This window comes from Alnus glutinosa, chromosome 12 (genome assembly GCF_958979055.1).
Source record: "Alnus glutinosa chromosome 12, dhAlnGlut1.1, whole genome shotgun sequence".
Lineage (NCBI taxonomy): Eukaryota > Viridiplantae > Streptophyta > Magnoliopsida > Fagales > Betulaceae > Alnus > Alnus glutinosa.
The window spans coordinates 2,896,101-2,912,684 of record NC_084897.1 but is presented as its reverse complement, the minus strand read 5'-3'; the positions used below and the strand labels follow the sequence as shown (position 1 = coordinate 2,912,684).

The following is a 16,584-nucleotide window of genomic DNA, read 5'->3' as shown; positions in this document are numbered from 1 at the left end:
GGGATAAGATTGAAGATTCTGTATATTTTGAATTGCTACGATGAGGGTGGGATCAAGGGGTATCAGGTTTTGACTGTGATTTTCCCTATAGATATCCAACAAATCGGGTGAGATAAAATATCAGAGAAAAAAAAAAACAAAAAAATATCTTTGTTTCGTTCTCCCATGATTGATTTTTCCGTAATGTTTTTTCTGAGGTTGTTTGTTGTCGAAAGTGTTTAAATATGATTATCTTTTAAAATTTTCTAGGAATTTTCTTCCAATTGTTATTCTTTGGCGAAAAATCTGATGAGAGAGAGAGCAAGTTAGAAAGAGAGAGAGAGAGTAAGAGCACTAAGGAAGATGAGGGTAAAAAAAGGAAGAAAAATTATTAAAAACGCATGTGGTGGTCACGTGATGCATTGATCGTCCAAAATAACGCATCTAACTGACGAAAGGAGGGAAAACCTGTAAAGATGGTAGTTGAATGCTCTATTTTGGTCGAGTTGTTAGTTCATGGGAGCATTTTGGTAGAGAGTGGTAGTTCATGGGGGGAAAAGGTAATTATCCCTAATTTTTTATTAATTTTTTCGTCTACGTGGCAGTAATAGCATGTGTATCACCTATGATACACCGCCACGTAAGATTCAAGATAGGTGTCAGCATTTTAAGCGGGTGATGTGGACTATCGTTAAAAAATAGATGAAATCCAGACAGAAGTATCAACTGGGTTTTTTTTTTTTTTTTTATAATTATTATTATTAAAGACACGTACCATCTGTGACACTTTTTGAAACCGGGGCTATTTGATTCCGGTCCAAACCATGGGTACCTGTGGAGCATTTAACCTTTTTTTTAAAAAAAATAATAATAAAAAAAAATTATAAGGGTATTTTTGTTTATTGGACACATTTTAGGGTTAATTTTGTATTTTTGTTGACCTTGAGGGACATGGACAATTGTTTGTTAGTTTAGGGGGATATTGTCCCAATTGAAAGTTTGATGGGGACATTGTTAATTTGGTAAACTTTTTCCAAAAATCTAGGATCTCATGAGCCTTATTTTCACCTAAGATATAAATTTCATAAAAATTGGGTTGTAAGAATTTCTCAAATCCAATTTTGAAAAGTGTTGCGTCTCTTGAGCACATATTTTATTTATTTATTAATATTACTAAAAAAATATGTGAGAAACATATGCTATTAAAAAAAATTGTATTTCTTACATACTAAGAGATGCATGACATTTTTAGAGACTAGGTTGTCAACTCAGTTTATAGAAAATTTCTATCCTCCTACAACCCAATTTGAAGATTCATGTTACACGCAGATTCCAACCCATCTCCTGCCCATCTCATTTTCAGATCAACCATTTTATTGTGGATTTGAAAATGGGCTATACGTAGATGGGTAGGGAATGGTTTGCGAATGAATTTGTATAATTTATCTATCTTGAATTAACACCTCATTTAAACTTAAAACTAGAGAAATATTTGCTAAAATGGGGAAATTCTTGGTGGGTTTCATCGTTTGAGGTCATTTGAATTAGATTAATGTTAGACTTATAATTGATGTACAACTTTTTACAATTTAATGACATGTGCCAACATAGGATTAAAGAGTATTAAACTTTTTTTAAATGACTGATGTGACCTTAATGCTATGCTAACATGTGTTAAGAAATTATAAAAGAAATGTAAACCAATTATAAGTCTAGCATTGGCCTTCAAATTAAATTGAATATACTTTAGTAATGGGTTGGTTACTTGCTTTGGCTTTTGCTTTTGTCCACTCATCACGATCATGACTTGTTTCTCCTCTAATCAACGACCTAGATTCAAAGACATTTACGGACCTCGGCCCACGACACAGATTCTACAAAATCCCGAGCCCGGGACCCACACTCTCCACTTAACGTGTGCACGAAGTATTTGACGCGCCCTTCCACGTACTCTGCTCACAGCGTTGCCCGCTACGCAATTGGCCAAATCAGAAAATAGTCAAAGCGGAAACGAAAACGGTTCGACTCCAGTCAGCGTTCCTTCACTATCTCTCCCAAGCTCACGTAAACCCAAACCCCTCCGATCACCGCCTCGTGACTTCATGAGCTCAGGCCGGAGAGACCTGGGACCGTAAGAGGCGGAGACTTGTAAAAGCGAAAGCACAGTCATTCTACATTTCAACTTCCTTTCGCTTTATTCTCTCTAATAGCATAGCGAGAGAAAGAGAGATTGCATTTGTGGCAATGGCGTCTCCGACTTCGTCGTGTAACTCGTCGCATTCGACTCCGTTTTCGTCCTCCAAATTCTCGTCTCTTCCGGTAATGGCGATGAGGGAGAAAATCGTCGAGAAAATCCTCGAAAATCGCGTCACTCTCATCGTCGGCGAGACTGGCTGTGGTACTGATACGTTCTCTCTCTCTCTCTCTCTCTCTCTCTCTCTCTCTCTCTCTCTCTCCGATTAAAGTTCACTACTGCGTTTGAGTGTTGGAGGTTGGGGAACTTTAATGTCTATGATCGTTTCGGCTTTGTTAGGCCCTACTTGGTTCCCGAGAAAACACAGGAAAACTGGAATTAGTATTTGTTTGGTTTTTTCGAAGGCTAAGGGAAATATGATGCTTGATGTGATGTTGTGAAAACTGAGAAAAGAAAAAGAATGAGGAAAAAAAAAAAGGAATTATTTTTGTTGTTCTGACGAGAAAAACAATTTAGAATATAGTTTCCGATGTTTGTAGTTGTTAAGAAAAATGAAATCTTTGAGTCAGCCGAATAAGCATTAAAGAGTTGTTTGAGTCAATGTATTTCCCTTTTCAGGGAAATTCAGACGATGAGAAATAGAAAATGTCAATTTGAATTATTTAGAGGTTAGCTCCACAATACTAGTGAGGAGTATGGTTTTGTCTTGCTTTACATGTATGGTACATTATGTGATGGGAAAATGTAGGGAGAGAAAGATACTATTAAAAATGTTGATTTTTTGAATTATTTCTTTGCTTTGGACTTCATAAAGTGATATTGTTTGCTCAACTGAGTTATAGTCAACTATTTGGTCTACTTGATTATGAGACTGAGGCGAGTCTTGTTCACACTGATTTTAAATCGGTAGAACACAACAGATTGTCTTCACTTAGTGTGCTTCTGAATATTGGCACAATTTTCTGGTACATGCTTTTACTTCCAATTGTCCATTGTATTATCTGAGTCCAAAAAACTAATAAAGGTAAAAGTTGGGGACGTTCATTCTGTACCTGTTGAAGATTATGTGGTGATAATTTAACAAGTAATTTGACGATTCATGCATTTATTTTCATGGAAGAAAAATCAAGTTTGCTACTTTCTTCTATTTTTGCTGGTACATCTTAAGGCCACATGGATGAGAGTCTGAGACTGGGTTTTGCTTAAATAATTTAATTATCCCTTTTATTTTTGGTCTAATTCAAGGAAAGAGCTCACAAGTTCCACAGTTTCTTCTGGAGGACGGCATGGAACCCATACTATGTACACAACCTAGGAGATTTGCTGTTGTAGCTGTTGCTAAAATGGTTGCAAAAGCGCGCAGCTGTGAAGTAGGAGGAGAAGTTGGATATCACATAGGTCATTCAAGGCACCTATCGGAAAGGTATTTAATGGCCAACAAACTCATTATACATGTTCTATTCTGTTAGTTTGAGCTTCATATCATCACTAGAAGAATGTGGCAGCAAGTAATTTGTACCGATCTTTCCTTTGTATTTCTTTCACACAATATTTGAGGTTCTAGTATCACGATTTCTTTTGTTAGTAAGTTTTGGTGATTATGCATGGGTGTGATGGTCTGGATTTATTTAATTGGTGGATGCACTCAGATTTTGATCCAAAAAAAAAAAATCCCTTTTTTATGGGAGCTGGTTTTAAGAACATTGGCTATTGTTGAGCACAATTATTGTTCGACTTAGACAATGTCAGTCAAGACAAGATATTGTCATATCTATAACATTACCATGTCTTATTAGCCTCATGGTGCTTATTCACATTTACATGATTATGATATGCACATTCTATTTGGTCCTGGGCAAGTCATTTGAGAAAGACCAGTTTAAGTTTATGTTTAGGCACTTTGGCAGAAGTTGTCTTTGAGCTAATTACAACTTCGGAAATTCATGCATTCAGTCTTAAATTGGATTTTGTAAATAGTTGACTCTATGCCTGTGCTTTCTTAGTTCCAATTCTCTCTCTCTCTCTCTCTCTCTCTGTGTGCTCAGATTTCCTCAATGCCTTGTCATTATTGAAATCATTCTTTACTCGGAATGTATTTGTAACAGACTAACAGTTATGTTTTTACCCTGGTATGTTTCACAGATCTAGGATTGTTTTCAAAACTGCTGGAGTTTTGTTGGATGAATTGCAAGAGAAGGGGATGAATGCACTTAAGTACAAGGCTGTTATTCTTGATGAAGTACATGAAAGATCAGTAGAATCTGATCTTGTGCTTGTCTCTCTGAAGCAGTTTCTGTTGAAGAACAATGACCTGAGGTTGACATTTTCTTTCTTCTGTATTTGGTGGTATTTTTCATGTACCAAGTTCTGCTGACCGAAAGTCGTTAGAATAATGGTTACTGAGTTAATTTGTGAAGTTTTTGCTCCTTGACTATCTGGTCATTTTACTTGATTGTATCTTTTAACTTCTATAGGATTGTGGATTACTCTTTTTTTTTTTTTGTAAAGTTGGAAATTTTAATCGAAAATTTTGGGGCTAAGTTGTGTGAGGATCTAATAGATTTATTATTTTCCAGGGTGGTTTTGATGTCTGCTACTGCAGATATTTCAAGATACAAAGATTACTTCAAGGATCTTGGCAGGGGGGAACGAGTTGAAGTGCTTGCAATCCCTAGCTCCAATGATAAAACCGTATTTCAACGAAGTGTTTCATATCTTGAACAGGCAATTACTTGTACTCTGAATGCGTTCATTTTTTTTTTCTCGTTCACGTGAGGTGCACGTATCAATTCAAAGAATATTTCTTTGCTTTTAACATTATAGTAACATGAAATCAATGACTTTAAACAATAAGAAACATGCATCTCTTCCATTTGTCTTCTTTAGGGCTACCTATACAGTAACTCATCTTTAGATGTAATCAACTCTATGGAGTGGAACCCTGTGATCTTACTTTCTACACCATTAATGTGTTTGACTGGATGATGTAGGAGCATAAGAATAGGAAGTACTTAGTATTCTGTAAAGCTGGATTTGCAAAAATTCACATGTATGTTATCAATGGAAGAGTAAGAAAATAAGTTGGTGAAAGTTTCCAGTGTTTAAACAAGTTAACGAGGGAGTAAGTGATAGTTGGGATGGGAATATTGTCAGGCTGAGGTTCGTGTTGATGCATAAAATGTCTTAACAGAGTCCACATGGTTTAATTTTGAAGAGAATATATAGGGAGTGGTGCGAGGAGGCTTGAAAAGTGCAAAGTTTATTGAAGTTAAAATTAGGTATAATTTTTTTTTTTTTTTTAAAGTAAACGAAAGTTTCATAAAAAGCGTAAGGTGCCTCTACGTACACAGGAAGCATACAACATGAAACACCTAACTAGAACGAGGAAAAAAAAAAAAAAAAAACCCAAAACAGCCTCAAACCCAACCAAAGAAACCTACCAAAGAATACCCCACACGAAGCCCTCAAACCCAACAGACCCACTAAAAACCACCTAAATGCCACGCCAAGCGCTCAACGCTAAAAAACGTGGGCCTTGCTTTTTTCACAACTAGAAGACATTCCTTTGGCATCATAGTTAATGGAGCATTCTAAGTTCTTTAGCTCCCTGTAGCCTTTGAAGTTAGAGAGTGAAGCCAGTTCCTCCCGACGATGCTCCTTTTCGATGGCTGTCAAGAGAGTCAAAGTCTTGTTCTCCTTACCCACACACGAGATCCCCACCACATGACATATATCCTTAACACAATGCATAGCCCAATCCGAGTACCCATAATATCCCAACGCGACAGGGCAATATGTACCCAAAGGGGAGGGAGAATCCCCATCCTCCCCATCCGGAGACACAATGCAACCTCACCATCTTCCTCTTTATCCATCAAAACCAAAGCCGTCGGCGATTCCATCACAACCAATCCTACCGACGAAGTTTGAGGATCACAAACCACAGCTAGCGATGTCTCCGGGGAACCACCATCCATGGTGGAGGGAATCAGAAAGCCATGAAATTGCTTTTTACCCCCCTTATCAGCCAGAACCATAGTTGAAGAAGCCTAAAAAAGAATCCCATGGGAACTCGCTCCAGCCCCGAGAGCCGAAGGGTGATGGATGACCAACGTGTGCTGCAGCACTCGCCCTGGGGAGCCATGGCAGGGCTTCACAGAGATCTTCGGCGAGATTTGAGAAAGACCCAGAGCTGCTGGCGAGTTCTGGGAAGCCAACATTTAGAAGGATCCCCAACAGGATCAAAGACAAATACGAGCCTCGACAACAACTGGGAAGGGTCGTCTACATCTGCAACCAAAGAATGCAACTTCGACCTAGCCGGAATGTCTACCATGACCAATCCCCTCAAAGACGATGGGTGCAGCACCAACGGATCCTGAAAGCCAACAACGCACAATGGACACAGGCACGATCCGCAACAGGGTCTGTTATGGGAACAGGACCTGGATCTAAGCCCAGCTTAGAATCCTTCTTGATGGGCTTGCAACCCCGTAGCTTCACACCTTTCCCAACTCACAGCTTCACTCCTTTCTTGGTGGGATTAGGCTTAAGAATAAGCTGTTGGGTAGAACCGCTAGGTGTAGAAGGGACCTTAGGACCCGACCCAAGAGCCTCCAACCCTTCAATAACACGCAAAAGAGCCCGATCAACCTCCCTTGATTATTTATAATTGACTTCTCCACGTCAACAACGCTCCAAAATCAGCCACGACATCCTTCCCCTTTCCTTCCTGAAAGTTCACATCACCTTCTGCAATATGAAAAGGGAAAGGAGCCGTTCCTCAAGCCTTGGGTTATGACTTCTGACCAAAGGAGCCATCTGCAGCAGGTTACTTCTTGTCCAACAGACCAAGTAGACGCTCCGTTACCGTCTTCACCATTGCTGATTTAGGCTCCACCGTGCGAAACACCTTCGCAAACGATGGGAAACTCCCTTCCATGAAGGGCCCTTTACCACTGTGATGGGTTGCACCCTTACCACCACAATCACCAAAAAACAGCTCCTTTCCCTTGGGGCCTGATGAAAAGGCACCAAGAACCCTTGTATGGCGCTTCGGGAGCACACCATGGACCTTGCCAAGTGAGGACTCAAAAACGGCCACCACCTTTCCCAACTCATCGGCGAGCATCTTCCATCCCTGCCTTTCACACCCTTCTTGGACTATAATAATCCCACGCTGACCACGCACTTTGTATTTTGCCACCTCCAATTACCGGCTTGCTCTGTTTGAGCCTTTTTGAGCAAAGAAAGCCCGGTGTCCCTCCCTCAAAGAATCGGTATAAGCAGAGTCCACCGCCAAGCTTACCATTTTCTCGACAGCTTTCTTTTAACAAGCTATGCTATATTTCCCAACCACCATAACACGGGCCAGCCCATGTCTTCTCTCAACCAACCGCATAAAGAACCCCCTTTCAGGCACAGAAAGCTCAAAGGCTTTAGACTCAACGAAAGACCAACTCAAATAATCCATCTTCCAAAATAACGCCTAGACCTTCGTCGGAGAAGACAACAGCTAATCATTCTGGAATGTAGAACTATCAGCAAGCACCACATACAGCGACAAAAACATCCTCCCAGTAAACCAAGAGGCCACCCAAAGACCTAAGAGGTGAGGAACGAAAACCAAGAGAGAGAGAGATAGCGGGACGCACTTGCACGCGCCACCACAAGAGAGAGAGAGAGAGAGAGAGAGAGAGAGAGAAGGGGAGCTAGTCCTAGTCTTTTTCAGGCAACAAGGTTAAACTTTAGGTATAAAGTTCATTTGATAGTAATTAAATCATTAAGAAAAGGACCTGAGGCTGTTACTAGATTAAATATGCAACAGAATCTTATGTTTTAGAAAAAAATATTTACATAGTGCATATGTACTGGATGATGAAAAGGATATCGAATTATAAATAATGGGGAAAAAAAAAGAAGTAATGTGGGCTTCTGCAAAAATATTAGGCAATGGGACAGTAAATGAAATATGGCTTTGCTGGACCCAATGAGGTCATAGAGTCAATTTCAGATTTCAGAATGGCATATGATTTTTTAATTATGAGAGGTATTTATAATTTACTGATATATTTGTTCATTATGTTTTTGTTTTCTGTACAGATAACTGAATTTCTCGGAATAAGTTCAGATTTACCATCTTATTGTTCTGGTCCTAGCCCTTCCATGGCTAGTGCTGATATTAAGCCTGATGTGCACAAACTTATTCATAATTTGGTGTTGCATATCCATGAGAATGAGCCAGACATTGAAAAGGGCATTCTGGTTTTCCTTCCAACATACCGTTCACTGGTGAAGCAATGGAACCTTCTGAAGTCGCTTAGTTCATATTTCAAAGTTCACATTTTACATAGCAGTGTTGACACTGAAGAAGCTCTTAAGGCTATGAAGATCTCGAGGTCCCATCGTAAGGTAAGCTGTAAGTGGTTGTGCCTATTTGGAGCTGCATTATGATTATTTATATTCATGTTCAGGGAAGAGGTAGGAAAGGATGGAAGTGGACTTGATATTTAACCATAAAAGAAACAGTCTTTGGTATTTTATTAAACATAATCGGTTTTTTAATGACAGTTGCATTATCTTTTAATATGCTATTTCTACTGCAAGGAGAATATAAGGGCTAGTTTTACTATCATACTGATTCTATATGAAGCATGATCTTTGATACTACTGAAACTGCAAATCTAGTTAGTTTTGATTATTAGAATATGGGTCGCAGTTTCCTCTTGTAATTTTCTTCCTTTACCAATATTTAGCAGCTAGAAGATCTTTTTTTGGTTTCTTTGTTGTTATTGATTGAACTGCTTATCCCACTAATTATACATTTTGTTGTGGTTGTGGCTGTCCTATTGAAAATACTGTGTTGTGCAGGTAATATTGGCTACGAATATTGCGGAGTCATCTGTGACAATTCCTAAGGTGGCATTTGTTATCGATTCATGCCGATCCTTACAAGTGTTTTGGGACAAGAACCGAAAAAAGGAATCTACAGAGCTTGTTTGGGTTTCCAAATCTCAGGTAATGGGGGAGTTGTACTGGTTATTGCTATTAATTATAATTACTATTATATGCTTAGTTCCTTATTCTCACATTGTTCTGTAGGCTGAGCAGCGTAGAGGAAGAACTGGTCGAACTTGTGATGGCCAGGTATATCGGTTGGTGACGAGATCATTTTTCAGCCAGCTTGAGGATCACGAGCACCCATCTATACTGAAGTTGTCATTGAGGCAGCAAGTGCTTATGATCTGCTGTGCCGAATCTAAAGCCATTAATGATCCCAAGGGTGCGGTAGTATGATCTGATTTTGGTGTAAATTCTGGACCTCTTATAACTTTTTAAAGGGAGATCCAGAATTCCTTTTCATTTCACTTACATATGATTACTTATTATGGGGCCCCATGTAGAATAGTTGAATTTAATTTATGTCTTGTTGTATTACTGGTAGAGGGATGGCACTAGTATTGGGTGGGTGGAATCTGATCCAAGCGAAATTTGCATTAGATAGTCGAAAAAGCTTACATTGAAGTTTGAATGTATTGGTATGTGCTTGGCTGAAAATGCCTGCTCAACATAAAGTTGAGTTGGAGATGAGAGTAAACCTCTGGCAGCCAGATACTTTCTCAATGAATACTTGCATGAGTTATCATGTAATACTTACAAAAAACAAAGAGTTATCCTGTGATATAATTATCTGTGTCTCTTATCATGTAAAATAATTGTCTGTTTCACTTTATGTATGAAATCTAAATATCTATATGATTTTCTTACTCGTTTCTCTAGTTAGGCGTTTCCTTTTGTATACTCCTAGTGTACTAAGGGCCGTTAAGGCTTTTAATGAGATTGGCTTATTCCTTATAAAAAAATAAATATCTATACTATTGCATTTGATCGAGGTGTTCTCTTAAATATTTTTATTTTCCCTCACCAATTTTGCCATCTATACCAGTAGTAGCTACAAGCACTTTAACCCAGAAGGTTTGACATGTAAAATACTAACATGATCCTATAACTTATGCCCAAGTAACTTTTCTTTGTCAGTTTATTCCATGTGTTTAGAATTGGTAGTTGTTTTCACTCTCATTTTCGAATATTTATCACTCTTTAGAATATCCACTGTCTGTTAGTCTTGCTAACATGAATAGCATGTGTTTAGTTTTGAATGGATAGCATGATTGAGGAGGTCAAACTTGCTTTCAGTCCTAGGATCTCAATTAAGCACAACTCTAACTCCTAACTGTAAACTGTATGAAGAAAGACAAGATAGATGAACTAAGGTACTATTTACACCAAACCAACACCACCTGGTAAGCACACTTTGACTAGGTTATGCATTGAGACTTGATATGTGTGTTGTGGCCGGTTATTGTCAACCTTATGGTCGTCATGGTGCAGCCCTAATGATCATTATTTTTTTGGGAAATCAAGTCTCAAGGTTCGTGTGCTTTTCCCCATTTTGGCTTTAAGATTCAAGTTTTCAATTTGATAGATTTAAGACCTGAGTTTAAGCTCATTCTAAATTTGAAACCTCTGTTAGAATTTTCATCAGAAATGGTTATAAAAATACAATTATGCCCCTCCGATAAAAAAGGAGAAAGAAAGCCAGAAACCCAACCAACCACCCCGTAACATAGGGAGAAGCATGGCCGCATGGAGCATGGCCTGAGTCCTGACTGCTCTTTTTTTTTTTTTTCTTATCTGAAGGGCATCCTTGTATTTTTACGGCCATTTATGATGAAAATTCTGACAGATGTCTCGAATTTAGGAAGAGCCTAAACTCAAGTCTTAAACCTATCAAATTGAAAATTGGGACCTTAAAGTCAAAATGGGAACAAGCACATGGGGTTTGGGACTTGATTTCCCTTATTTTTTTTAGAACCCCTGACCTTTCTATCCAATAGGAAATGCACCTATATTTTTAATTTTTGTCAAGATAATGCTGCGCTCTTTACATATGATTGTGTGATAGTTAAATGCATGTCCTAGTCTGATACTGGTGGTTATGATCAAATGAGAAAGTGTAAATCCAACTAAATAACTTCAAATCTTGCGAAGTAAAAGTTTTTTTTTTGGGTACATTTTCGCAAGTCTTGGAGATGTTGGGAGTCATAATGGATTGTAGTTTATGTTCCTAATTTCTCATCTTTTCATCTTTTAGATCTTGTTATTGTTTTAGATTGTAGACGCTTTTAGGGTGATTGTATCTCTTGTATACTTTTCATGTACAAGGGCTTTGCCATTTTCTTTCAATGAAATTATTATTCATAAAATAATCTAGGGAGTCGTAACAACATCTGCTATGTTAAAATTACTATATTAAGTTATCCGTTGCACAATTGCACATTTGTCTTTTACCATGAGAATGGAATAGGGTTCTAATTTCTGGAACTTCGATGCCAGCCTTGCTGCAGAAGGCTCTGGATCCACCAGATCTTGGAGTTGTTGAAGATGCATTGAGTTTGCTTGTTGACATGCATGCATTGGATAAGACGTCTCCAAGAGGCCGATATGAGCCTACATTTTATGGACGATTGCTTGCCTGTTTCTCATTGTCTTTTGATGCTTCTGTGCTAATACTCAAGTTTGGAGACATTGGAATGCTGCGTCAAGGCATTGTGCTGGGTATATTGAGGGATACACAACCTCTACCCATTCTTCATCCTTTCGGAGACGAAGATTTGGTATTATTACCTATCAAGTGATTGACCCTTTGAGTTTAAAAAAAATGCAATTATTTGCTTGAACAATTGCCTTATCTGATTTAGTTAATGTTATCCTCCAGTTTACCAAGTATATCGACTGCTACTTTTGTGGAGATAACAATACTGTCCTAACTGGACGAAAGGAGGTGGAATATATGGGAAACTTATGTGCATTTCAGTTTTGGCAACGCGTTTTCAAGGTAAAGTAGTATGTTTTTACTTGGGGATTTGGACTTTTTATTATTCTCTGAATGCATGATTTGCACATTTTGCTTTTCTATGAAGGATAAGCAACGTCTCGAACATTTGAAGCAAGTTCTGAAGTTCAATGAGATGAAAGCTACCACAGCGCTGCTGCCCCAGATTGAAGAAGAATGGTGCTCTTTCCATAATCTTGTGCAGTCTTCATTACATCACGTCTCTGAAATATGTATGGATCTATGCTTTGATGTATAATATCAGCGGGCACTTCTTTTTAATTAATATTGTGAAGTCATAGCTACTCTATGACATATGTATAATTGTCAACATCAATTTTAGAGAACCTTTTTTTAAAAAAAAAAAAAAAAAAACCTTAACATTAAGCGTCTTTTCAAGGTTGAGTATCTTTCTTTTCCAGATGAAGATGTATTAAGTTCAGTGCATCGTTTTCGGCCCAAATTTCTGGCTACATCCAATGGCCTACCATCCTACTACGATCCTTATGAATTTGAACATACATGCCTTCTCAATTGTCAGCCTGATGGAGATAGAAATGCGCACACTGTGGAAGATGAGCACCTTGAGCCATCTAGTGGAATAAGGAAATGTCTTGCTGTACCATTTGTTGCTTCCAATCACTTTCAAACCAATGACGCGGTTGAAAAGTTAGCAACTGCTACCAAAGAGGTATCTTCTTTGACTGTCTTGCGTACACTATTCTTGACATAAAAACTAATCCTCCATTTACTTGTCATGCATAACAGATAAGAGTTATGTACACAGAAGACAAATCTGGAGATCAGCAGAAATTTTTTGATGATGGCAGTTCTCATGTCAATGGGGAGGCTCCTCTCTGTGTATATTTTATTAATGGGTCCTGCAACAGGGGCAGTCAATGCTCGTTTTCTCATTCACTAAAAGCGAATAAATCAAGTTGCAAATTCTTCTTTTCTTTCCAGGTATCTCACATGTGTGGTTTCAAATCAATTCAATATTGCCTTTAAAGTGCTTATATAGCTTTCTTTTCAATTAGTTGTACAATACTAGATATTTTTGCTCTATCTTGGGGATGACTGGAAATGTATAACCAACTTTGTCTCACCCAACACAGATACCAACCTTGGGGTGACTTTTCCTGCTAAAAGTATCTCATAATTTATATCAAACATTGTTTATCTTTACTGATGCCAATTGGAATAGTGATGATGAATATAGAGAATGCTCTTGTTAAGGTTATCTGCGGTTGAATTTTTCAAAGTTGATGTTATGATACAAAATTAACCGTTCAAAGTAATGTATGATGAACTGTACATCTCAGTGCTCATTTAAAGTCTCCACCCAACTTATTGTGAATGACTTTGAATCATAGCTGATAGTTCTCTTGTTTGAAACTGTACTAGTAGTGGAGCATGTTTTGGGCCCAGGATATGCAACTCATTCTTCACAAAAGTTGTGGATTTTTTCTCATGCCTATTCTGGCAGTGAGGTTTCCAGTCTGGGGACACTCTTCTGAAGAATAGATTTTTTTTTATAAAAAAGATCTTTTGCAAGAAAAATCTTAGTTAATAATTTTCTAATTGCTACTTAGTTTGATGCTTTTCTTGCAGTGTAATTTCTATTTTTATTTATGACAGGGTTGTCGAAATGGAGATTCATGTTTCTTTTCTCATGATCTGGGTCCATCAGTATCTTCTAGCTCAACTTTATGTCTGCCAGAAGATGCTAATGCAAATGCTGGATCCCTTCTGCGACTGTTCCCCACATCTCCACATGGACGCATTCTTGTGTTGGATGACATGGCCTTACATTTCTCCTCAAATCTTGCTCGCCACTGTGCTCCATCCAAGATAATTTCCACAACATGTTTGTCCGATACCTCAATCAGTGACCCATCCTTATCAGGTGTCAGAATTTTGTGGGGCATCCATAACCCTTACCAGATCATCATTAAAGAAGGGGAGAGCCCAATCCCGTGGAATGAAGTTAAGTGTGTGCTATGGTTTCCTAACTTTGATACTTGTGAAAATTTGGATGGGCAAAAAATTCTTTTGCAGAATTTCTTTCAACATCTGGCTATCCGTATATTGGCTGATGCCCTGTATGAAGTGCAAATTATCCTTACCATGAACAGTATCCGATTTTCACAACTAAAGGTAATGCTTGATGCTATAAATAATTTCATGTTTTGCCTTCTCCACCGCCTGCTTAGCTGCATAGATTTATCAAGAGGAAACTGTGGATCATTAGATTAGCAATTATTATGTGTTATCAATTTAGTCCTTCCTGGAATTTTGGTGGGTGCATTTTAATTTACTGGATTCATTTAATAACGCAATGGTGGATAATAGATAGTCATTATGATGAAGTGCCTAGGAAATAGGTTTCTATTAATGATTAATAGCATAATGATGGTGCAGCCTATGTTGAGTGGTTGTGGTGACGATGTGATTCTTTTGAATTTTTCAGGTCGAAAAGTTGGGCGGTGATTGCTTCTTTTTTCTTACCGAGTCATTTCCATTCGACGAAACAAGCTTTGGGAAGTTGTCGGACTCAGTAACCACGAAGAAGCCAATGTTGGCATCGAGGCCCATCTCGTATGTTTTTGATCTGCACCCACCTTCTGACATTCAGTTTGGTGATTATGCGGTGACACTCCACAAACATCTGCATGGTACCCAGAGAGACTTTTAGAGGATTTCCTGAGGGTGCCTGCATAAGGTTCTCGGGTTATATTTAGGAACAAGATTGTGTATATGTTGGTTGTAAAGTTATTAGCCTTGGGCATTGTGTAGTTATACCAGGATAATGACATATTCTAGCCAAGTCTCATTTGGTGATGCACTGTTAAGTTTAATAATGTTGGTATTTTGATTTAAGGATCCCATGTTAGTTTCAGTTAGGTGGTTTGTTATAACTGGTATAAATTTTTTGAGGCAGCCGATGAAACTAATCCATTCTGTAGAATCTATTTATGCTGCCCCCGAAAGAGGTGGTGTTATTGAAATTCTCTCTTGGCTTTTCATTTGGATTTGTTAAGCCATTGAAAACTTTATTTTTTGTGCTCTGCCTCCTTTCTCCTCTCCCTCCTTCCAAATCCTATTCAATGCTCTTCTCATCCCTTTCTCTTTCTCCCTTCTCTTTTGGTTTGTGTTTTCGAAGTAATATTTATTCCCCATTCACCTCCGCCTTCACCCACTAACCACCTCATCAGCTTGATCGGCCACACCATCCCCTGCCACTCCCCTCTACCGCATGTGCAGCCCTGACGCGTGTGATTTCTTAGCTCTTATGTACGTATTCTTCCTCATTTGCTTCTTTATAACTAGCGCTTTTGTTTTACCCATGAAGAGTGCTAGATTTAGATTCGATATCCCCTTAGCGGTAATCATATTGTACATTCCTTGTCGGACATCGAAGTAGAGTTCTTTTTTAGTGGCTTCGGTCAGTTGATTTCAATGCAATCTTTTCTGGTGGTGTCTAAATTCTTGCTGTTGCAATAGAAGTTTTCCAAGCATTGTTTCTTGAAAACCACCATTTTCATCAACCCCTTCTTGACGTACGATGTTAAGAAGCCATTAGGTCGTACTATTTATTTGGCCTATTTTGTTCTTTTAATGTTTGTTAGGGCACTATTTTAACGGTTTTGAGGTCTTTACTGAGTCCCTCAACCCCTCATGTATTTGATCTTGTTTTTTCTAATGTGATCTTTCTTAGGAAGAAAAATTAAAAAAACATAGATACAGTTAAATATATGAAGAAACAGTATAAAAAAGAGAAAAGAAAAAAAAAAAAAAAAAAAAGGAAAAAGAAGAAAAGAAGTCTGCGACTCTTAAAGAAGACCGGAGTACATGCAATCACATTTGATGAACCCCGAACCATGACATGTGTTCATGTCAGAATGCAAAAACAATAGAACTCACAGAGTAATTCTATCCGGCGATCATTTGTCCGTCAAAAGTCCATCTCTGCTGACGTGGCATCACGCCATGTCAGCCCTCAAACCTTTTATTTTTTTTTAATAAAAAGAAAAGAAAAATTCAAAGTCTAGCGTTAACAATACGCATCAGCCATTTTCCTTAACTGTGGTTGTCGACAGTGGCGGTCGATGGTGTCGAGGGAGGAGATGGAGAGAGGGAGGGAAAACCTTTTGGGGAAGAAAGAAAATGGCCGAAGCTTATAACTAACGCTAGATTTAAGCAAAAAAAAATTAAAGAAAAATGAGAGCTAATGTAGCATGATGTCACATCATCTGAAGATGGATTCTGGATGGACGTTTGATCGCCAGATAGAATTACTTGAACGCGCACACTCTCGCACGAGTGAGGTTGATTGCACATATTATCCAACTTTTCAAGTAAGAGTATAACTTCAGTAGGTCATGGCATAAAACAAAACTTTTCTGCCCACCAACAAAAAAAAATAGACACGTCATCTAAGAACAAATAAACTCAAAAAAATTAAATGTTGCTGAAACACTGGATCTTAGCAAATGCCCCACCCATTTCTCGTGAA

At 38.3% G+C, this 16,584-nt stretch overlaps 1 protein-coding gene across 1 annotated transcript; it reads left to right on the top strand.

Annotated features, from left to right (window-relative positions):
- The first annotated feature begins 2,038 nt into the window (after positions 1 to 2,038).
- Positions 2,039 to 15,076, top strand: LOC133852072 (DExH-box ATP-dependent RNA helicase DExH8). Its single transcript, XM_062288745.1, has 14 exons — positions 2,039 to 2,377; positions 3,419 to 3,596; positions 4,316 to 4,489; positions 4,750 to 4,897; positions 8,276 to 8,584; positions 9,044 to 9,190; positions 9,275 to 9,455; positions 11,570 to 11,850; positions 11,952 to 12,071; positions 12,157 to 12,301; positions 12,491 to 12,759; positions 12,837 to 13,031; positions 13,707 to 14,225; positions 14,539 to 15,076. The coding sequence occupies exons 1-14, from the start codon at positions 2,224 to 2,226 to the stop codon at positions 14,761 to 14,763; spliced, it is 3,045 nt and encodes a 1,014-aa protein (XP_062144729.1). The 5' UTR covers positions 2,039 to 2,223; the 3' UTR covers positions 14,764 to 15,076.
- The last annotated feature ends 1,508 nt before the right edge of the window (positions 15,077 to 16,584 follow it).